Raw genomic sequence first — 22,706 nt, forward strand, 5'->3', positions numbered from 1 at the left:
GTCCAGGGGTCTTCCCACTGCTCCAGCTTGGAGGTCACATCTGGTTTGTAATTAGGAAGTCCTGCCCATAGTCAGAAAGTAGGAAGGAAATGTTGATGCTGTTGCCACAAGCCAGCCAGGCCCCAATAGGCCCAATAGTGCAGTGTGTGTGCCCCAGGGGAAGTCTCTCTCTGGTGATGTGGGGTGAGGCATCTACTCTACACAGAGGGGCCCAACTGGGGCACACAGGTCAGAGCAAGGACATACCTGGGTGTGGGTTACTGGGGACAAGGCAGGGGATAAATATGCATACGTATGTGTGAGTGTACATGGAAGGGTGCACTCACACACACAGGACATGGATGAAGAGGTGACAGAAGGCCTCACCCAGAGAAACCAAGTTGCTGTAGTTCCTCAGCATCACGTCACGGTATAGGATCCTCTGTGTGGGGCCCAGCAGCCCCACTCCTCCCGTGTGAAGTCTACGGCCACGTCCTTAAATGTCACTGGCTTCTGAAATGTCCCACATGCATTGGCTCAGCCATGGGCCCTGTCTGAGCAGGCCGAGCCCCACGGGGAACAGCAGGATGTGAATGTTCTGGCAAACACCCTATTGTACTGGGGGGAGGGGTGTGGCTCACGCTTTGAGTGGCACTATTAGCACCTTGACACTGAGTACTGCAGTCCCACCTGAATAATTGTGTCTTCTCCAAACTTCTATGAAAGCTTTACCCCTCAGTGAAGGCATTTAGAAATGGGACCTTGGGGCGCCTGGGTGGCTCAGTTGTTGATTGCCTGCCTTTGGCTCAGGGCGTGATCCCAGCGTTCTGGGATGGAGCCACACATCAGGCTCCTCCAGTGGGAGCCTGCTTCTTCCTCTCCCACTCCCCCAGCTTGTGTTCCCTCTCTCTCTGGCTGTCTCTATCTCTGTCAAATAAATAAATAAATAAAATCTTTAAAAAAAAAAAGAAAAGAAATGGGACCTTTGGGGGGATTAGGTTTAGATGAGGTCATGAGGATGGGGCCCCAGATGGGACTAGTGACCTCATAAGAAGAGGGAGAGACCAAAGCATGTGTGCTCTCATCTCACTCCCTCCACAGTGTGTAAGGACAAAGAGAGAAGGTAGCTCGTCTGCAAGCCAGAAAGAGAGCTCTTACTGGAACCCAGTCCTGCTGGCACCCTCATCATGGACTTCTAGTCTCCAAAACTGTGAGGAATAAATTTGTTGATTAAGCCACACAGTTCACGGTATTTCGTTATAGGAGCCTGAGCAGATTAAGACACAGTGATTCCTCATCACTTCCCAAAGCACTTAGCTTTGTGGCCTCCAGAGAGACAGCTGGATGGCCCCTGTCAGCCCCCCACAAAGCCATCTGTCACACCTGCATAGTCTGCATCCCCTTTAGGGCTGGCCAGGGAAGGCTTGGAGGATGCGATGGCATCCAACACCGGCCACATGTGCTCTGGGACCAGTAAGTGTCCCCAACCTGGACTTTTTGCCCCACATCAGCACCCCTAGGCTGTGACAACAATCCTTCTGCCTGTGTGTGGCTGTCTCCTTGGGGATCCCATGAACAAAAGGGCCTGTCAGCAGGGACCATCAATTTCAGAGTAACTATTTACCATTAACACCCAAGGCCCCCAACCACCTTTCTAAATGCAGCTCAGTGCCACCATTCACTCATTTGCCCATTAATATGTTCCAGGTGTCTGCAAATGCCAGGCCCTGCTCTGTCCTTGTCCTCAATATTGGCTGATAAACAGGGTGACCACAAAGAGCCTGTGTCCCAGATCGGTCCAGGAATGGGACTTCCTCCAAGGTGCTGTAGATTGACAGGGTCACTAAGCCCCACCCTGGAATGAAGGGAAAAGGAAGAGGAAGAGGATCTGCCCCAGGACTCCTGTTCCTTGGGGGCTGTGGCTCCATTCTGGAGCCAAGGGGTCAAAGCAGCACAGAAGCAAAATTAGAAAGGAGGATGCCTGCTGAGACTGCTGGCATTTTCGGAGACTCACATGGAAGGCATCTGCTGGGAATACAGTATCTTGGGCCTTAGGCTTGTCTTCCTTGATGCGCCCCTGAGAAGGAAGAGCTGGGGGAAGGGAAGGGATGTGAAGGAGGCCAGATCTGTCCTCAGGCCTCAGAGACCCAAGCCCCAAAGTCCCCTCACCTCACATCCCTCCCTTTGCCAGCCTCTAGACTCTTTCCCAGGGGCCCTGGCCCTCCCAGTCCAGACCCCTCATAGGTGTTTCCTCCTGCACTGCTCACCCTGGGTCTGCTCCCTCCTGCTTATCCTCCAGGGCTTGACAGAACCACAGCCCCCAACATTTACTACGTGCCAGTCATGATGTGGGCACTTTACATCAGCTTGCTTGATCCTCATTCTGTCCCTGTGAGGGATAGTTAGAATCAACACTACCAGACCCATTTTACAGGAAGGAAACGGAGGCATGGAGGGGTAAGATGTTTGTTTGAGTTGAGCTTTTGCATGGAAACACCCCCATTCTTGTTCCCACCCATGACCAGCCAAGATAGTGAGTCTGTGGAGAAGGCTGTGTCCACATAGACAGATGGTGACCATCCAGGGTGACCCAGAGGATGACAAATACTTGGAGTAGGAAGCCCTGGACATGCAGCTCCACTGTGTGCCACTAACTGGCCATATCCCTGCTCTCGGCCTATTTCTTCCTGGGTACAAAAAGGACAGGCTCCCAGGAGGACAGATGACACTGTATCTTAGAAAGTCTTTGTGAAACAAAGCATAACATAGGAACACTTCATGGTGTCCCTGCTGCCAGAAGGCACACCACTTCTACATCCTCCATCCTGTCCTGGCTCCCAGGCTAGGCAGGGGGTCACTGAGCTCAGGGCTCCATAGGAAGCAGCCCTCTGATTTGATGCTTGGAGGCTGGGTCTCAGACCCCTGCCTCTAAAACAGGGAACTATCCATGAGCTGAGGCCAAGTCCCCGAGGGCAGCCGAAGCTGCCTGTGTTGCAGCTCCATGCCATCCCCAGGGTGGAAACTTCTCAAGGGCTCATTGTGCAATTCTGGCCAAGTTCCCTAACACAAGGAAAAAGAGGTACACAGGTAGGGAGTGGGGGCCAGAAAGAGCTTAAATCAAAGGTATGAAGCAAGTGATGGGTGAGGATCTGAGTCTGTGCTTTCAAAAAGGTGTGTTTTTAATAGAGGTATGAGTGCTCAGCTCAATGAGTTTTGACCAATGCACACACCTATATAGCCACTGTCCAGATCAAGCTCTAGAACTTTCTGTGAGGACGGAAATGTTCTAGAGGTGTGCTGTTCAATTCATCAGCCATCAGCTCCATGTGGCTCTGGAAGAGTAGAAGCACACATGGTGTGACTGAGAATCTGGATGTGTAATTTGAAGTTTAACTGATTCACATTTTAATATCTCCATGTGGCTCTCAGCTACCATTTCAGACAGAGCAGCACTAGGACTTTCAGCACCATGGACAGCTCCCCTCGGGCACCCTTCCAAGCAAGGTCCTCCCCGGCCCCAGGGGGACTGCTGCTGGGATTTCGGACAGCACACAAGTTGTGCCTATTCTTGAACTTCATACAAAGTAAATTATATGCTGTGTAACAGTCTGAGGTCTCTGCCCCATGCTATCAGGTTTACTGACATCACTGGCAGCAGACACATGTCAGGATGCCTCCACAGGGACTGTTTGGGGACAAAATGAGATACCAGGTAGGCAAGTGCTCTGAGGGAAAAGCAATAGTCCCAGCTGTCCTGAATTCAGGTCCTATGAGACTCCCAGGAGTGAAGGGCTGATGTGGGGCCTTTTGCCCCTCCCCCCAGGGGTGAGAGTGGTGAGCTGACCCCTGGGGCCCTGATATACCAAGTGCCCACACCTTCCTCCCAGTGTCATTCCTAGGCTGGAAACGGTGAATGTGAGGGATAAGTGGAGTCTGTCAGATCTAATATCAAATCCACCTTACACTCTCTGCTGGGTGATCCTGGGTTGCTCAATTCACCGAAGGCCTGGAAAACTGGGTAACCTTTTGCAGAAGGGTGTCTGTTCATTCGTTCACTTAACAAATACTCCACGGACCGTGCACCACATCATGAAACTTACAGTCTATGATGAATGGGAACAAGTATGAAGTCTTCGAATGTGGCTGAGTGCTAAGAAACATAATGTAGATGTGTGTGGCCTCCGTTTTGGATTAGGTGGCCAGGAAGGGCCTCTGAGGTAATATCTAAGATTAAATGCTATTCAGTGGCCAGTGGGCTAGGAGAAGAGAGAGCTGTAGGTTGAGGCCTGGAAATAGGCAGAAATCAGATCATGCAGGGCCCAGAAGGCATGGGAAGAAGTATGGATTTGGTCGCATCCGGGGTCAGCAAACTGAGCCCCACTGCCTATTTCTGTACAGACTGTGAGCTAAGAAGAGTGTTTCCATTTTTAAGTGGTTGGGAGGGAAAAATCACCAGAAGATTAATGTTACATGAAATTCAGATTTCAGCGTTCGATAAAGTTCTGGATTTCATTGGGGGAAAAAAATATGTGGCTATGTGTTTTCTTTCTTGCTGGATAAGTACCTACCTGACATCTTTGGTTTTGCCTCTTGGTCTACAAAGCTGAAAACATTTGCTACCTGGTGCTTTACAGGGAGAATCTGCCAACCCTGCTCTGACAACCAGGGCAGGGATAGAAGGTTTAAGAGAGAGGCAGCCTCACCATTCAGGGTTTAAAGACCCCTCCAGAAACAAAAACAAAAATGAACTTTTGTGACTTCATCAAAGCTTCTGCACAGCAAAGGAAACAGTCAACAAAACAAAGAGGCAGCCCACGGAATGGGAGAAGATATTTGCAAATGACACTACAGATAAAAGGCTGGTATTCAAGATCTATAAAGAACTTCTCAAACTCAATACCCAAGAAACAAATAAATAAAAAAATGGGCAGAAGATAGGAACAGACACTCTTCCAATGAAGACATACAAATGGCTAACAGACACATGAAAAAATGTTCAACATCATTAGCTATCAGGGAAATTCAAATCAAAACCACATTGAGATACCACCTTACACCCGTTAGATTGGCAAAAATGGACAAGGCGAGAAACAACAAATGTTGGCGAGGATGTGGAGAAAGGGGATCCCTCTTACACTGTTGGTGGGAATGCAAGTTGGTACAGCCACTTTGGAAAACAGTGTGGAGGTCCCTCAAAAAGTTAAAAATTGAGCTACTCTATGATCCAGCAATTGCACTACTGGGTATTTACCCCAAAGAAACAGATGTAGTGAAGAGAAGAGCCATATGCACCCCAATTTTCATAGCAGCAATGTCCACAATAGCCAAATTGTGGAAGGAGCTGAGATGCCCTTCCACAGATGACTGGATTAAGAAGCTGTGGTCCATATATACAATGGAATATTACTCAGCCATCAGAAAGAACGATTATACAACATTCAGCAACATGGACGGGACTGGAGGAGATAATGCTAAGTGAAAGAAGTCAAGCAGAGAAAGACAATTATCATATGGTTTCACTTATATGTGGAACATAAGGAATAGTGCAGGGGGGAAGGGAGGGAAATCTGAAGGGGAAGAAATAAGAGGGAGACAAACCATGAGAGACTCTTAACCATAGGACACAAACTGAGGGCTGCTGGAGGGGAGGGGGGTGAGGGGACAGGGTAATTGGATGGCGGGTATTAAGGAGGGCACAGGTTGTGATGAACACTGGGTGTTATATGCAAACAATGAATCATGGAACATTACATCAAAAACTAATGATGTACTGTATGGTGACTAACATATCATAATACAAATAAATAAAAATAAATAAAGACCCCTCCAGTGTGGTGTTGAGAACTACAGAAGGAGGAATGGGAGGCAGGAGACCTGTGAAGAGGTGGTAGCTGAGGATGGCAGGGCAGTGCAGTGAAGGCAGCAGGAGCAGGGCATGTTCTGAGGAAAATCTGGTTTCTGAGAATGCCCAGCCCTAAGACCACCACCCTGACATGTGCCTCACCTGGCTCCTCAGGCTCCATTGCCTGCCACTCTGTCTGGCTCTCGGCTGCTTGACCTCAGCAGCTACAGGATAGGGGGCATGTGTTCTTAGTCCCAGACAGAGATCCCAGGTTGTGGGTGACTGTTGTAGGGATGGATTCCAGTTCCCACAGCCACTGCCTCCTCCCATCTACTTCCATAGAGCAGTCAGGCTCCTGGCTTTCACTTCAGGGCTCAGGGCTGGGATTCTGGAAAATGAAATACTGCCGGATGAGCAAAGGCAACAGAGAGCAGGTGTGGCCATACACATGAGCTTCCCTGAGACAGACCCAATGGCCTTACTCCTCCAAACTGAAAACACATGTCCACACAAAAACTTGTATGTGTGTTCACAGCAGCATTATTTGGGTAAACAAACTGTGGTATAGCCACACAAAGGATTATTATTCAGCTATAAAAATGAATGAAGTACTGATAAATGGCACAATAGGGCTTTAAAAACAATATGCTCAGTGAGAGAAGCCAGACATAAAAAAGCCACTTACTGTCTAATCCCATTTATATCGCACGTCCAGAACAGACAGATTAATTAACAGAAAGTAGATTAATGGTTGCCAGGGCTGGAGAAAAGGGGAATGGGGGTGATAGCTAAGGTGTACAGGTCACAGGTACACACCCGAGGTCACGTCTGCAGAAAGGAGGTGTCACACACACAAAACATCCCTTCCCCACCAACATGCATGCTGACCCACCTGACCACTCACACACACCTGAGGCCTCATCTACACACACAGGTATCTCGCATGCAAGACACCCTTCCCCTCCGAAACGCACACATGGTGACATACTCAGCCACATGCACATACCTGAGGTTACACCTGCACACACAAACACTGACGCACCCGGCCCCTCCACACACCTGACGTCACATATGCACACGCAGGTGGTACCTCACATGCAAAACACCCCTCCTCTCTGACACGCACACGTGCAGTGTCACAGCCGGCCATACGCAGCTGAGGTCTCACGGGCACGCACCCACGGTCCCTCCTTTCTCCCCGCCCCCACGACCTCCCCGCGATTCGTGTCCGGGTCCGCGCCGCCCTCCGGGCCCCACCGGGCCACTCAGTCACTACCACCGCGTGCACATACAGGTGTCGTCGTCCCTCACACGCACAGAAGCCCCCAGGCCAGAACCGCAGCTCACCGCCGCCGCCCGCCCGTCTCAGAGCCGGGCGCCAGCCGCCGCAGTGCGCACACTCTCCAAAGGCACTTCCGCTCCCCATTTCCGCCAACGGCCCGCGCCGAGTTCGGGAGTTTATCTGCTAGGGGGCCCTGCCCGCCGCGTGCCCGGAACCGGCTGGGCGCGGGGTGACCGACTTTCTGGGAAATGAACTCCAAGGGGCGACGGCGCCAGGGGACCGTGGGAACGTGGTTGCTTTGCGCCGCGGGCGCGTGGGGCCGGGCGGAGAGCGACGCGCGTAGGTTACGTGAGTTCTTTTAATACACAGCGTGCTTTCTTTACGCACACGCGTACATCCATGTCTATATAGTTCGGGGAGTTTTCTCCCCTGAACCCTGTTTTCCTGTAAAGCTGCAGATGTCCTCTAAGAACCAGTACCGTCTTCCGCGCCCCCAGGAAACACTGAAACCACACGATTACCTATCCATAGTCTATATGCCAGTTTCTCCCAGTGGCTTCCTATGTACCTTTTTGTTTTCATCTTTTATTCAAGCCCAGATAAAAAACCGTGCACTGCACTCCGCTGACTCCTGGTGTGCAGGCTGACCTTCTCTCCCCTTCTCACTCCTCAGTTGATCACAAGGGGAGATTTTTAAAAAATCCTCTCAGCCACTTACCTTCGACTAGCATTGTGCAAAACAACTTTCTAGAGATGAGGGAAATGTTCTATTTTTAACTAGTGAGCAGTTGAAATGTGGCTGATGTGACTGAGGAACTCAATTTTTACTTTAATTTTGGGTGAATTTAAAATTACATTTAAATAGCTACATGTAGCTAGTAAGACTACCACGTTGGACAATTTGGAGATCTGGAAGATGTTCCCTTGGACTCTTTTTCAGACTGGATGCAGATTTCTTCCCAATTACCTTTTGCACAAACGACTTGAATCTCTCTGAAGATGTACAAGGAGATACTGAAAACGGGCAACTTGGCTGTTGGCCACAATTCATGTGTGAGCTCTCATAATTTGGGGTGATAGGGAAATTTAATAACTTGAAAATTTATGTGCTAAAACTTATGTGCTAGTTTATAGCTTGCAGGAAAATCATGGAGTCAAAGCTATTTTACAGTTAACTGGTTCCATTAACCCAATGCTCAGACATGTGTGCATTGATTTACTGTGTAACTTAGTGTGGCTATGAATTTAGTGTGTGTGTGTGTGTGTGTAGGTGCAATAGAAAATGAAACCAATGATCAAACTTACTTCAATTTTCAAGAGTTGAGATTTTTAATTTAAATTTATTTTATGAACTGGTAATACTTTCACATGTTTCAAAATTCCAAAAATATCAAAAGATATAGAGTGAAAATTGTTCCTCATCCTTTTCCCCCCAGTTTTCCTCCCCAAGAGCAACTAGTATGCCTGGTTACTTTGTACCCTCAGGAGATTATGTGTGTTAATAGGCAAATGTTTTTTTACACAAATGGAAACATACTTTACACGCTGTTTTGACACCTTTTCATTTAACAATGTATCTTGGAGCTCTTTCCCATATTACATAAAGACAGTCCCCATTTTTAAAGCTGTGTAGTTCTCCATTCCAGCATAAATCACTAACTCAGTTCCCCATGGTGGACACTGAGGTTGTTTACAAATTTTTACTTCTGAAATCAATACCATAGTGAAACCATGTACAAACAGTCTACAACACACAAATCCGTTGGATTCACTCCCAGCAACAGGTTTACTGAGACAAAGAGTTGTTTGTTTGTAATCTTAGATAACAGCAAATAAATTGTCTTTCACAGAGGCTGTATCAATTTATACTCCCCCTGGAAATGTGTAGGAGACCCCCCCCTTTGGATCAAAGTCAAGGCTGATAAAATGCTACTTGGTCACACTGCTACAATCCTCCTGAAAGGTAATTTTAAAAGCTACATGAAATTGTCAGAGGAAAATGCTCAAAATATAGTAAGAAGCATGTGTTACAAGAGAACTAGAAAGGATGCCAATTTTCTAAACACAACAATACTATAAATATATTTTTTGTGTGTATAAGATCTAGTGTACACTATATGTATGCATCTATATTTTTTAAGAAAAAATTACAGAAAAATTAACAAAATCTTAATGGTAGTGACCATCTCTGGAGAGTAGAAGTATAAGGAATTAAATTTTGCTTTTGTGCATTTTCTACATTTGCAGTAAAGAATTTACATTACTTTTATAAACTGATAAAATCATGTATTGTGTAGTTTATAGTAACCTCCCCTGAGGAGTTTATCTGTTTCAAAATATCTGTAAGGAAATGAGTAGGAATATTATGCCTAGAAAACGTGACCCGAGATGAGAAATAGGAAATTTGTAAAGATCTCTGTTGTCTGGAGAGGAAGGCAAGTGACAAGCTTGTTCCCAGCTTACCAACTGAGGCCACTGTAACCTCAGCCCACCCAGCGATTACTGAGACGTTGGAAACATGACCCTTCAGGAGCTGCCATTTTGGAGGCCAAGGTGGAGGGAAAGGGGCAACTGCAAGCCTGGCTTCTAGAGCTGTCTAGAACCATGAAGTTACCAATGGGTGTCCCCTCCCCAGAGGGCACTGATAGGTGGAACACTCCCAAATCTGCACCCTATATGGCAGAGAGGAGGGATGGTCAAAAGTGGGGCTTATCCATGTTTTACAATGTCCATGATAAAATGCTAAAATTTAGATTACTCAGAAAAATAAGTAGATTCTCTTTTCTCACACCAATTAGGAATGCTGCAAAACAGTCAAAAAAAATTACTAGGAAACATTTGTGTTAATGATATCATTTGTTACAATCAAAGGTATAGGATTGTTAGTATAGCCCTCATCAATTTAGAGTCTGGAGAAAGTTGGCTGTAGTGCTGGGTATGGTTTCTCTACCTTGGGATATTTGGCTAGGTAATTCCTTGTTGAGGGGCTGTCTTGGGCATTATAGGATGTTTAGCAGCATCCTCTACCCACTAGCTGCCAAGTGGCACCCCTCTGTTCCGCCAGTTATGACAACCAAAAATGTCTCTAGACATCACCAAATATCACCCGGAGGACAAACCTACCCCGATGAGAACCTCTGGCTTAAGCAACACTGACAGCTTCAAGGCAGTGGCTTTTAGTAGGAGCTGTGACACCCCCAGGGAATGTAATAGAATTTCATGGGGGCTTTTTGGCATTTGATCTGGGTGTGAATGTGGCTGACATGTGGGTGGAGGCCAGGTGTGCTCGAGTGACTATGAAGTGCAGAACTGGCCCCGGTGGACCATGTACATATGTATGTGTGAAACAACCAGTTTGTAATGTATGAACTGAGATCCTAAGTCAACTTCACATATAAACACAAATTAACTCCTGCATGCTTAGAATTTTATACAGAATTTTCCAGAAATGCAGTGGTATTTTGTTTTGTTCAAAACTTTTGCAAGAGTTAGTCACCACTTAAGAAAATCGCATCCCATACAGGACTGCCCCTCACAATATTTCCATGGCCAACACTATATCCCATATACCAGATGACAACAGCCAGTGCCCCAGGTGTCCCGGCATAGTGGCCCACATAGTCACATGGAGAGATACCTCACCCACTTAGTACACATTACTCTACCATAAATTACTTTTAATTATGCTTTATAAAAAGGGGCCATGTATCGATTTTTTACAGTACACATGTAAGTAGGTTACATTACGTGTGAATTCATTTTGGAGTAATACAGGGAATAGCACAAAACACCTGCGGTTAAAGGGGGCACGGGGCTTGATAGATTTGAGAACCATCAATCTCAGGTATTTGGGAAGCACCATTTTCTTAAGAAATCAGAGGTCACCTTAGACATTTCTACCCCCAGTTCCCCTTTCCATGAATGCACTATGTGGACTTACCACATTTTTGTACGTGTGGTTCAAAAGTCATCTGCAGAGTTTCTCTCCTATGAGGATTCTCTAATGTCAAATAACACGGAAGCACCCATGGAAGACTCTTCAACCCCAATAACATGAACTGGGTTTTTCTCTTGCATGATTTCATGGATGTCAAACAGTGCAAGTGCCCGGCTCGCAGGCTGTCCTGTCTTTGTCCCACCCCCAGGATTCTCACTTGAGTGTGTGTGCTGATGGCGGCCAAGGTGTGAGGTCCGGCCAAAGGACTGCTCAAGCCGTCGCCGGTTCCGTCCCTGGGGCTCCTCTCTGGTGTGAGTTATCTGGTGTCGGATGAGGTGCGAGCTCTGAATAAAACATTTCCCACAATGATTACACTTAAAAGGCCTGTCACTCCGGTGAGCTCTCTCATCTGGATTCAAAGGTGGGTCACAGCCAAGGGCTTCTGTCCATTCATGCTTTGTTAGAGCTGGTGTCTGCTCAAAGATTAGCCTCTGGCGGCACTCGTAGGGCTTCTCACCAGCATGCTTTCGCTGATGCTGGGCCAGAGAGGAGCTGTGCCTGAAGCCCTTCCCACAATGGTTGCACTCATAGGGCCTCTCCTCTGTGTGCGTCCTCAGATGCAGGAACAAGCAAGTAGTCCGTGAGAAGGATTTCCCACACACGCTACAAGTGTATGGCTTCTCTCCAGTGTGTGTCCGCTTATGCCGGCCCAGAGATGAATTCTGGTTGAAGGCCCGCCCACAGTCCTGACATTCATAGGGTTTCTCTCCAGTGTGAATTCTCCGATGGACTGTAAGGTGTGTGCTATGGCAGAAAGACTTCCCACACTCAGCACACTTATAGGGCTTGTCTCCCGTGTGGATTCGCTCATGCTGAACCAGGGAGGAGTTCTGGCTGAAGGCTTTCCCACATTCTTTGCACATATAAGGTCTTTCTCCCGTGTGAATCCTCTTATGCACTGTGAGATGCGCGTTGTGGTTAAACGACTTCCCACAGTCTGTACACTTGTAGGGTTTATCCTGTACGTGGCTTCGTGTGAGTTCCATAATTGGAACGGCCTGACTAGAAGTTTTGGTACAGTCACTGCTGTCACATGGCTCTTTTCCTGAGGAGCCTGTCTGCTGACTGACTAAGCTTGAGTCACGTTCCGAGTTTATAACTGTTGAGTCATAAGCACAGAGATATTCTCTCCTAGAAATCTCCAGGAATGGATTTACATTTGAGCTCAGGACCCCATTTTCCCCAAGTCTGAGACTTTCACAGCTTTTATCTTGAATTGGTGCTTCCTTGAGGCTAAATTCCAATTGCCTCAAATTATCTTTTTCCTTCTCAGGCATCTTTACCCGGCCCACACATTCCCAGTCTTCCCCTAGAATGGTGGGACAGGGAGCATCCCTCGGGAAGCCTTCTTTTTCAGTGACGCGGGACGGCTCTAGCTCAGGAAGGCCATGCTCCTTGGGCAGTGCTTGGCTTTCGGGTCCAGGCTCCCTGCCTAAAAGGATACCAAAGAGCTCTGAGGGAGTTGGTGGAAAGAACACAGAGGGTGACAGGCCCCCAACACATTGGGCCTACTTCCCTACTACTTCCCCTGCCTCTAGGAAAATCTCAGTTCTGCTCCTATGATAACACCAAGTGCCTCATCTACAGAACAGCCTCATGCTTTCATTCATTCAACAAAAACCTCTTGAGTACCTGCCACAGGCCCAGGTACTGGCCTAGATCAGGGGCTGGAAGACTATAGCCCCCAACTATGAATAATTTTTATGCTTTTAAAGAGCTGTAGAAAAAAGAGAATATGTGACAGAGACAGGCAGAATTCTAAAGCTGTCCCTGGCTGTTCAATCAGCCACTTATCTAGGCACCATGATGAAGGGACTCTACAGGTGACATGAAAGTCACTCGACACCTGACCCCTAAATCTTAAAATAGGGAGATGACACTGGATTGTCAGGGTGGGCCCGAAGTAACCCCGAGCCCTTAAAAGCAGAAGGTAGAAGGGAGAGGCTGGCTGCACAGGAGGACATCAGGCAGGAAATATGCGTGCCTCTCGAGGCTGAGGAAAACTCTTGCACAACAGTCTGAAAAGAAACAGGAGCCTCATGGGGCACCTGGGTGGCACAGCAGTTAAGCGTCTGCCTTCGGCTCAGGGCGTGATCCCGGCGTTATGGGATCGAGCCCCACGTCAGGCTCTTCCGCTATGAGCCTGCTTCTTCCTCTCCCACTCCCCCTGCTTATGTTCCCTCTCTCGCTGGCTGTCTCTCTGTCAAATAAATACATAAAATCTTAATAAAAAAAAAAAAAAGAAAGAAACAGGAGCCTCAGTCCTATGGCCACATAGAATTGAATTCTGCCTGACCAAGCCTGGAACTGGATTCCTTTGGAGTCCCCCTGCCCAGCCAGGACCTTGACTTCAGTCTTGTGAGACCTGGAACAGACAAACCAGTCAGGTCTGACAGAAATGTGAGATAATGAATAGGAGTGTTAAGCTGCTAAGTTTATGGCAATTTGTTACAGAAATGACTGAAAACAGAGATTGTACTTGGCCCACAAAGCCTAAAACATTCGGTTTGGTCCCAGATGCTGGGGAGAAGCAGCAACCCCAACAGATAAAAAAGCCCTGTCCTCAGGAGCTAAGGAGGCAGACAAGGAGCTCAGTTTTAGAATACCTAAGCTTGATAGGTCAGATACCCAGGTATAAGTGCCCTCATGTCTGTAGAATACCTTTGGAGGACCAGCCCAGGTCCCGAAATCCTCCAAACCAAAAATCGCACTCGGGCAGGCACAGGCTCTCCCCTTCCTTACAGTTCGGTGAAGCAAAAGTGTATTAGTTTCCTATGGCTGCTGTAACAACTTGCTGCAAATTTAGCACCTTAAAATAACACACACCTACTCTCTCACAGTTCTGATGTCAGGAGCCCTAAAATCAAGATGGTGGCAGGGCTGCCCTCCTTCTGGAGGCTCTAGGAGAGAATCTGTTTCCGTGCCGTTTCCAGCTTCATAAGGCTGCCTGCATTCCTTGGCCCTTTCCTTCACTTCCAGAGCCAGTATCCCCACCCCTGACATCTGACTGTTCATTTTATCCTTTATAACATCATTTATCATAAACTGATAAATATAAATAGTGTCCCTGAGTTCTGTGAACTGTAATAGCAAATTACTAAACCTGAAGAGGGAGTCGTGAGAACCTGATTTATAGCCAGTCAGTCAGAAGTATGGGAGGCCTTGACTTCGCAACTGGCATCTGAAGTGGAGGCAGTCTTAAGAAACAGAGTCCTTTGGGGCACCTGGGTAACTTGGTTGGTTGAGAATCTGCCTTTGGCTCAGGTCGTGATTCCCCTGGATCACGTCCCACATCGGGTTCCCTGCTCTGTGGGGAGCCTGCTTCTCTCTCTGCCTCTCTATGTCTCTCATGAAAAAATAAATATAAATATATATTTTTAAAAAAAGGAAGTTTAAAAAAAAATAAAGAGAAAGAAAGAGTTCTTTGGCTCTGGGGTCTACACTAACTCCAGGCTGATAGTGTCAGAATTGGATTGAATTTTTGGACACCCAGCTAGTATTTGGAGTTGGAGAACTGGTTGTTGGCATAGAAAAAACCCCACACATTTAGTGTCAGAAGTGTTCTATGGGGGGCGCCTGGGTGGCACAGCGGTTAAGCGTCTGCCTTCAGCTCAGGGCGTGATCCCGGCGTTATGGGATCGAGCCCCACATCAGGCTCTTCCGCTATGAGCCTGCTTCTTCCTCTCCCACTCCCCCTGCTTGTGTTCCCTCTCTCGCTGGCTGTCTCTATCTCTGTTGAATAAATAAATTAAAAAAAAAAAAAAAAGAAGTGTTCTATGGGTGGGGAGTGCCTGGGTGGCTCAGTCGGATATGTGTCCAACTCTTTTTTTTTTTTTTGTGAAGATTTTATTCATGTATCTGAGAGAGAGAGAGTGACCGAGAGAGAGTGCACAAACCAGGGGAGAGGGAGAGGGAGAAGTAGACTCCCTGCTGAGCAGGGAACCTGATGTGGGGCTCGATCCCAGGACCCCGTGATCATGACGTGAGCTGAAGGCAGATGCTTAACCGATGGAGCCACCCAGGCGCCCCAAGCGTCCAAATCTTGATATGGGCTTAGGTTATGATCTCAGGGTCATGAGATGGCGCCTGCTTAAGATTCTCCCTCTCCCTCTGCCACTCCCCCTACTGCCAGCCTAGGTTGTACTCTCTCTTAAAAAAAAAAAAAAAAAGTGTTCTATGGGTAGAAACAAATCATGGTACTGCTAATGAATGCCTTCTGATGAGATAAAATGTTCTCACACTTGACAGTGGTGATGGATGCAACCTGTGAATATATTCAAAACTACTAAATTGTATACCTTATGTGGTGAAATTTATGGTATGCTTGAGACTGTGACATCCAGAAGGGTGACAGCCAGGCAGGAGTTAGCTCAGGGCCCAGGGGGATACAGGCCAGCATTTGGGGCTGGAAGAAGTCACACATGTGGGGCATTCGGGATCTTCTGCCTCAGAGGAGACATGGTACTTCTGCATCCACTGCAGATTCAACCCTGCCCTAGGGCGATACGCTGTACCATCTGTTGGAGGTACATGTGATTCCCTGCAGGTCAGAGAGCCCTGGGTGGTTTCAGAGGCATTCCACTGGGACGCTGAGCTGCAGGAACCGTAGCTATGTATCCCAAGTCACAGCCCACTTCTTTCGGAATGTCATCAGGGTACCAATGCACCAGTCCCAGAGGAGGGATTGTGACAGACATAAGCCAATTATGACAATGTAAGCCCTCCTTTCCAGCCTCCCTAGTGGCTGGGGTAAGGACAGGTGGATGTGACCCAGTCCCGACCAAAGAGACCTCAATGGATTAAATCTGGGCTAGAGCAGTTTAGAAAAGAAGCATTTTTTCCCCGCACAAAGCAGCCACTGCTGCCTCTGGCTCAGTATTCCAGTGATGCCAGGGCTGATGGTTCTGATTCTTCTGGCTTTTCCTTGGGGTTATGGCATGGATACAGCAGCTCCAGCCATCGCATCAGTGCTTCAGGCAGAGGGAGAGGGAGGTAGGAAGAATAGAGCTGCTCTAGCCCCGTTTTCAGATATTTACAGAGGAACACAATCCTTATTGCTAAGAGAACAGAAGGGTGTGGAGAACAAGTTTATAGAATCCGGACATGAAAGAATAAAATGGAGAAGATGGAGGGTAAGTTCACACATTAGAAATGATCCTGTGGAGGGGCGCCTGGCTGGCTCAGTCGGAGGGGCGCCTGGCTGGCTCACTCTCAACGTTGTGAGTTCAAGCCCCACGTTGGTGTAGAGATTACTTAAAAATAACATCTTAAAAAAAAAAAAAAAGGAAAAAGAAAAAGAAATGATCCTGTGGAAAGGGCATGCTCAGACAGCTGGTGACAAAGAACATGAGAGGGAGGAAGGGGTGGGATTGGAGAAGAGGCAGTTGGGGAGCATGGGTGAGGAAAACAGGCAGTACAGGAGCAGGGCGCAGACCTTATGTGCAAAAAAGAGCAGCCTGAGGCTGCCATCCTTAGAAGGACCGGCTTTTGAGAATGGCCCTGGGGTGGGTGTGGGAATTTGGATTTCACGAGAGTTCCCACTACCCTAACTGATAAGAGTAGCTCACTGTGCTGAAACTGTGCCAACAATATGGTTTGTGGTGAACACCTGCTTTCTCCTGGGAGTCTGGAATCTTGGTCCATGCTAGGCACAGGGTGCCTGTGACCAGCCCCCAATGAAACCCCCTGACACTAAGTCTCTAACAAACTTCCCTGGTAGCTAAGATTTCTCATGTGTTGTCGCAACTCATAGCTGGGGGGACTAAGCATGTCCCATGTGACTCCACTGGGAGAGAACTCTGGAATCTTGGCTGGCTTCTGGACTTCACCCAATCTGCCTTTTTTTCTTGCTCACTTTTCTCTGTATTCTTTCACTGGATCTATGGGTGGCCTTGGGGACCCTGACACACCACCCTTTCCAGGCAGCACATGTGCAGTCACCTTTTGGGCTGCTCCCAGTAGGAGTTCCCATTTGGCTGCTTCTCACCTGGATAGTAGCCCTGGACAATTCCTCTCTCTGCTAACCATAGCTCAGCCCCTTGCTCCAGCTGGGAGATGACTTCAGGTTTTGGAAGCTCAGGCCCTGGAAAAAGGGAAAGACACAGGATGTGTGGATCTGCTACAGAGAGAAAGAACCGGCTCAGGATCCAGCCCTAGACTCCTGATAGGGCATAAGGACATCTCACAATAAGGTGAAAACTTTGCATTGGGACAGAAAAGGGCAGAAACCCTCCTGCCTATTTGTTCCACAGGGAGTGAGGATGCAAGATCCCTGATCCCCAGCCCAAGGTCAAGTCCTCACACCAGAGGCCCTATTACCTATAACCCATGAAGAATAAGTAACTGCAGGAATCTGATTATCAGCTGGGGAAGCAAGCCTTACCCAAAGAGAGCAGATGCCCAAAGGTCTCCAGCATCACATCACGGTACAAGGTCCTCTGGGCAGGGCCCAGCTGCCCCCACTCTTCCTGGGTGAAGTCCACCGCCACATCCCGGAAGGTCACTGGCTCCTGAAACATCACATACACTCTTGAACAGCTCAACTGTCTCCATCAGTGCTCCCAAGAAGAGGAGGAGGAATGGGGATGCAGAGGACAGGCAGGCCAGTGTCCTGAGAGAGTGCACGTTCTGAGTAACGCCAGTCAGGTCTCACTGGAGGCATGTGAAAATATCCAAGCAAGATCAAAGCTAACCACAGCTGATCTACGATTGATCTGACAGGTGCAAGTACAGAGACTGCTGACTTGCAGATGTGTGGGCTAAAGAAATGGCTACTGGTTTAAGCCACTAAGGTTTGGAATGTTACATAGTAACATCTAACTGATACACTAAATAATCCTCTGGTTCCTTCAAAGCAAGGCTCATTATCCTCCCTGAAAAGGGGGCTTTACAGTTGGAGTCAGAAACTCACCTATCTTCAGGGACCAGGCAGGCTCATCAGTGACTGAAGTGGGCTACTGTAAGAGCCTACAAGGGTACTTTATCTGTGAGACGTGACACTGAAGGTGATGGGTAATATGCGCCCTGTTTGAAGGGGCAGCTGGGACTCAGAACCAACTGATCATGGGGAAATATAGGCCTCTTATGGTCAGAACTGCCAATCTGTAGTAAGTAGCTGAAAATTTCGTCAAATTTTTAAATGAACACTTTAAATTTTTAATAAGTTGATGCAATGTACCTAAAACATGTCTCACAAATCAAACCCTTCTGTGGGCTGGGTGTGGCCGCTGTCAAAAGCTAGATATTTCTGGATCCAAGTTTTGACTCTGCCACTTTCTCCTCAAGAAACGCAGGTACCCACTTCTACTTCCTTGTTTCCCTGTCTACAAAGAATCACTACTTGGGGGCTGTGACGGGGAATAAGTGGCTGTAAAACACTTTCTACAGGAGAACATGCAAAAGAATAAAGTTGGTCCCCTACCTCACACCACAGAAAAAGTTAACTCAGAATGGATAAAAGACAAAACATAAGAGCTAAGACTATTAAACTCTTAGAATAAAACATAGTGATAAATCTTCACAATCTTGGATTGGCAAAGGATTCTTAGATATGACAGCAAAAGCACAAGCAATGAAAGAAAAAATAAATAAGTTGGACTTCATCAAAATTAAAAACTTTTGTGCTCCAAAATGGAAAAAAAAAAAAAAAAAACAAACGGAAAAGACACCCGCATACTGGGAGATAACAACAGCAAATCACACATCTGGTAAACGACTTGTATCCAGAAAATATACCTCTTACAACTCAATAATAACAGCAACCCAATTAAAATGAGCAAAGGATCTAAATAGGTATTTCTTCAAAGAAAATATAAAATATACAAATACCAAATAAGCACATGAAAAGATGCTCAGCATCATTAGCCACCAGGGAAATGCAAATCAAAATCACTCACTAAATACTTCAATTATAAAGAGGTATTTTAAGAAAAACACAAGTATACTTTATGGGGGTGCCTGGGTGGCACAGCGGTCAAGCGTCTGCCTTCGGCTCAGGGCGTGATCCCGGCGTTATGGGATCGAGCCCCACATCAGGCTCCTCCGCTATGAGCCTGCTTCTTCCTCTCCCACTCCCCCTGCTTGTGTTCCCTCTCTCACTGGCTGTCTCTATCTCTATTGAATAAATAAATAAAATCTTTAAAAAAACCAAAAAAAAACCCAACCCCCCCCAAAAAAAACCCCACAAGTATACTTTAAAATAGTAAAGAAATTATAGTATAGGTGGCATATGGCTCTGACAAAAATTGTGCAGGAAGCATGAAGAACCCTTGGTTGGGAACAGAGGTCTCTATTCCTGTCCCCATGTCCTCACCCCCCACTCAGAAGGTCCTCAAACCCTGATATATGATCCCTGTGCCTCCTGCCTCCCCCACTCTGCCCCCTGCCCCATCACTCACTCTGCAGGGGTTGTCAGTGACAGCCCAGGCAACAGGTCCACTGAGTACTCATCTGTCCAGGCCATAAGACCTCTCAGTGGCATCACATGAGTCCTTCATTTCTTCTCCTGAAATTCTAGCAGGAAGCCATTCCTTGTCCTTCTAAGGGGAGGGTGGAGGGAGACTTAACTATAGAAGACAAAAGGCAATGTGACCACTAAAGCAAGATGCAATGCTGCCGGCCTTGAAGACAGACAAAGGGCCATTAGCCAAGGAATACAAGGTCTACAGCTATAATAGCTGGAAAAGACAAGGAAACCAATTCTCCCCTAGTTTCTCCACAGGAAGGGTGGCTCTGCCCACAGCTTGATTTCAGTCCGGTGAAAATGATTTGACTTCTTACCCCCAGAACTGTAAGAATAAATGTGCATTGCTTTAAGTCACCAAATCTGTGGTGCTTTGTTATAGCAGCCACAGGAAGCTTACACTGGACCTCACAGCCCTCTACTTCCTTGCCTCGTGTGGTGACCAGCTTCCAAGACAGCCCCCAATGAACCCCAGCCCTTGTGTAGTTGTAGAGTCCCCTCCTATTCCGTGCGTGTTTGACTTGTGTAACAGGATATTGTGCAAATGACAGCATGTAAATTCTGACCCCAGAGCACGAAAGGCATTGGGGCTTCTACCTTGCCCTCTCCTGGATCACTCACACTTTGGGAAGCCAGATACCAAGTTGTGAGGAGAGCCAAGCAGCTCCACAGAGAGGCCCACATAGGAAGGAACTAACTGTCATGGTGAGTGAGACGTCTTGGAGATGGATTCTCTAGCCCCAATCAAGTCCCAGATGACAACAGTCTAGATTGACTTCTTAATCATAACCTCATGCGCCCAGGCCAGAACCACCAGCTAAATCATTCAAGGACTTCTATCATCAGAAACTGAAGTAATATTTATGGTTGTTTTAGGCCACTAAGTTTTGGGTTATTTGTTACACAGCAACAGATAACTAATACACTTTCTCTAACTGCTGACAAAGACGCCTCTGAACCCTCTTCTCAACTAGGCCTTGACCTCTGAGCTTCTGTATCAATTTTGCATCACCCAGATTCATGAAGACTTGGTTTAGTCAGAATCCCCACCCACCATATCTGATCATTCTCCATATTTTTTCAAAGTCCTCATCCCCCACAATCCTCCAGGCAATATCTGATCACTTGACCTGCTTCAGGAGAATCCTGTTAGGTCATGGGGTGCCTGGGTGGCTCAGGCAGTTAAGCATCTTACTTTTCGTTTCAGCTCAGGTCATGATCTCAGGGTCATGAGATCAAGCCCCATGTTCAGCATGGAGTCTCCTGGAGATTCTCTCCCCTCACCCCCACCCCACTCATGCTGTCTCTCTCTAAAATAAATAAAATCTTAAAAATAATAATAATTTTTAAAATGATCCTGTTAGGGGCTCCTGGGTGGCTCAGTTGTTAAGCGTCTGCCTTCAGCTCAGGGCGTGATCCCAGGGTCCTGGGATGGAGCCCTTCATCAGGCTCCCTTCTTCCTCTCCCACTACCCCTCCTTGTGTTCCCTCTATTGCTGGCTGTCTCTGTCAAATAAAATAAATAAAATCTTAAAAAAATAAAAAATAGGGGCGCCTGGGTGGCACAGCGGTTAAGCGTCTGCCTTCGGCTCAGGGCGTGATCCCGGTGTTATGGGATCGAGCCCCACATCAGGCTCTTCTGCTATGAGCCTGCTTCTTCCTCTCCCACTCCCCCTGCTTGTGTTCCCTCTCTCGCTGGCTGTCTCTATCTCTGTCAAATAAATAAATAAAATCTTAAAAAAAAAATATAATATATATAAAATAAATAAAAAGGATCCTGTTAGGTCAGTTTAGCAAGAATTACACCCACCCCCGACCCCAGGTATAAATTCCCACTTTTACTTGTTGTATTTGGAATTGAGTCCAGTTCTTTACTTAAGTCTCTTTCCCCCATTCCAAAAGTTTCTGAATAAAATCTCTCCTGACTGCTTTAATTACTATCCAGCTGTTTTACTTTGACACTGCTCATTCCCTGCCCCACCCCATCCACAGCAAAAGCAAACTAAAGCGTGGTCGCATTTAACAGGAATCTGCAATAACGCATATCTGAAAACATGCAAATCTAAGCTTATCGATAGTCTCACTTGACATACTAAATCTGAAATAATGCAAATCCCTGTAAAAAACAACAAAAGACAGTAAGTACAGAATTTCAAAGATGTGGCGCTTCAGGAATTATGAATTATTTCTGGTTTCTGCCACGTGGAGACAGCACTTTATGGAGAACACAGGCAGCGGCCACTTTGTCTAGAATTGCTGGAGCTTTGAATCAGTCACCTTCCCAGATGGCCTTGCAAGCACGGACCGCCCAGTGCTGCAGTTCCCCCACAGTCCCCGCGGGGGTTGGGGGGGGCCCGTAGTCGCTCCCGCTCCACTAATGAGGTGCGTGGTGATCTGTCCTTACCCTCAGAGGTTGGGCCAGGGGCTTCGCGGGGCAGGGCTCTCGGTGGGTGTTCCATCAATTAAATCATCTCTATTCGGCTAATACCTGCCATCTCGGCGCTCCACTGACACTAGTTACTGTTACCCATCACACAGCAGCTGGCCTTCGGGGCGCGGGGAAGGCTGTTGGCGGGAGCCGGGCCAGCCCTGTCCTAGGGAACGAACACTAAGCCCAGAGCCGGGAAACTGGGAAACCAGGGTACCAGCGGCGCATGCGCACTCGGGGACCAGATGCCCCGGGTTCGAATCCCAGCTCCACCCTTACCAGTCGGGCCAGTCAGCGGGCCCCGACCTGCGCCTCGGTTTTCTCATGTGTAAAGAGGGAGAAGGCCCGGGCCCTGCTCACCGTGCGCTGCGCGGGTAAAAGGGTCGATATCTGCGGGAGACGCTCGGCCCGCTGCCATCGTTGTTATTATTATTATTATTGTTACCTGAAGCCATTCCGCTGGCAGCCTCGTGGCCATCGCCAGTGCTGTCGCTTCCTCTTCGGGGTTCATCCTGGACCGACAGGTCGAGGACAGGAGCCCGAAGCGGCCGTAAAACGGAGAGCAGCCCCGGCCTCAGGGACCACCGAAATCGCCGCCCGCCGGACAATGGCGGCCGCACTTGTGACGCTGAGACTACAACTCCCAGAAGACAGTGCGGCGCGCCGTAGCGCCCGACCAATGAAAACCTTAGTTCGTCTAGGCTTCCACCAACGACAA

General features: G+C 47.7%; 1 protein-coding gene and 2 long non-coding RNA genes across 7 annotated transcripts; 1 reads left to right on the forward strand and 2 right to left on the reverse strand.

Annotated features, from left to right (window-relative positions):
- Positions 1 to 67: 67 nt before the first annotated feature.
- LOC117795284 lies at positions 68 to 7,106 on the reverse strand. Its single transcript, XR_004619219.1, has 3 exons — positions 5,984 to 7,106; positions 1,994 to 2,070; positions 68 to 492 (listed from the first exon to the last, which is right to left on the reverse strand). It is a non-coding gene; the product is annotated as an uncharacterized LOC117795284 (long non-coding RNA).
- Positions 7,107 to 7,322: 216 nt separating this feature from the next.
- LOC117795285 lies at positions 7,323 to 9,097 on the forward strand. Its single transcript, XR_004619220.1, has 3 exons — positions 7,323 to 7,451; positions 8,044 to 8,156; positions 8,954 to 9,097. It is a non-coding gene; the product is annotated as an uncharacterized LOC117795285 (long non-coding RNA).
- On the reverse strand, positions 8,419 to 22,610 carry ZNF8 (zinc finger protein 8). Of its 5 annotated transcripts, none has more exons than XM_034639381.1 (5): positions 22,434 to 22,574; positions 19,497 to 19,664; positions 17,483 to 17,609; positions 17,087 to 17,182; positions 8,419 to 12,532 (listed from the first exon to the last, which is right to left on the reverse strand). In XM_034639381.1, exons 3-5 carry the CDS (start codon positions 17,514 to 17,516, stop codon positions 11,091 to 11,093), a joined length of 1,572 nt encoding a protein of 523 aa, XP_034495272.1. In that variant the 5' UTR covers positions 17,517 to 17,609; positions 19,497 to 19,664; positions 22,434 to 22,574; the 3' UTR covers positions 8,419 to 11,090. The 5 variants fall into 5 exon arrangements, with proteins under 5 accessions (XP_034495272.1, XP_034495271.1, XP_034495270.1 ...); XM_034639380.1 differs by having other exon boundaries at positions 19,497 to 19,637; positions 22,434 to 22,572; XM_034639379.1 differs by lacking the exon at positions 19,497 to 19,664 and adding an exon at positions 21,965 to 22,154 and having other exon boundaries at positions 22,434 to 22,569.
- Positions 22,611 to 22,706: the final 96 nt, after the last annotated feature.

The sequence above is a fragment of the Ailuropoda melanoleuca genome, chromosome 12 (assembly GCF_002007445.2).
Source record: "Ailuropoda melanoleuca isolate Jingjing chromosome 12, ASM200744v2, whole genome shotgun sequence".
Lineage (NCBI taxonomy): Eukaryota > Metazoa > Chordata > Mammalia > Carnivora > Ursidae > Ailuropoda > Ailuropoda melanoleuca.

Bases quoted from the DNA above. Each gene is read 5' to 3' on its own strand.
- ZNF8 (XM_011234611.3), bottom strand. From the start codon at position 22,499: ATGAACCCCGAAGAGGAAGCGACAGCACTGGCGATGGCCACGAGGCTG. The intron at 17,610-22,433 runs GTAACAATAATA...GTGATGTTTCAG, and splicing joins TGCCAGCGGAATGGCTTCAG to GAGCCAGTGACCTTCCGGGA. The intron at 12,533-17,086 runs GTGAGAAGCAGC...GTATCCTTTTAG, and splicing joins TGTCCAGGGCTACTATCCAG to GCAGGGAGCCTGGACCCGAA.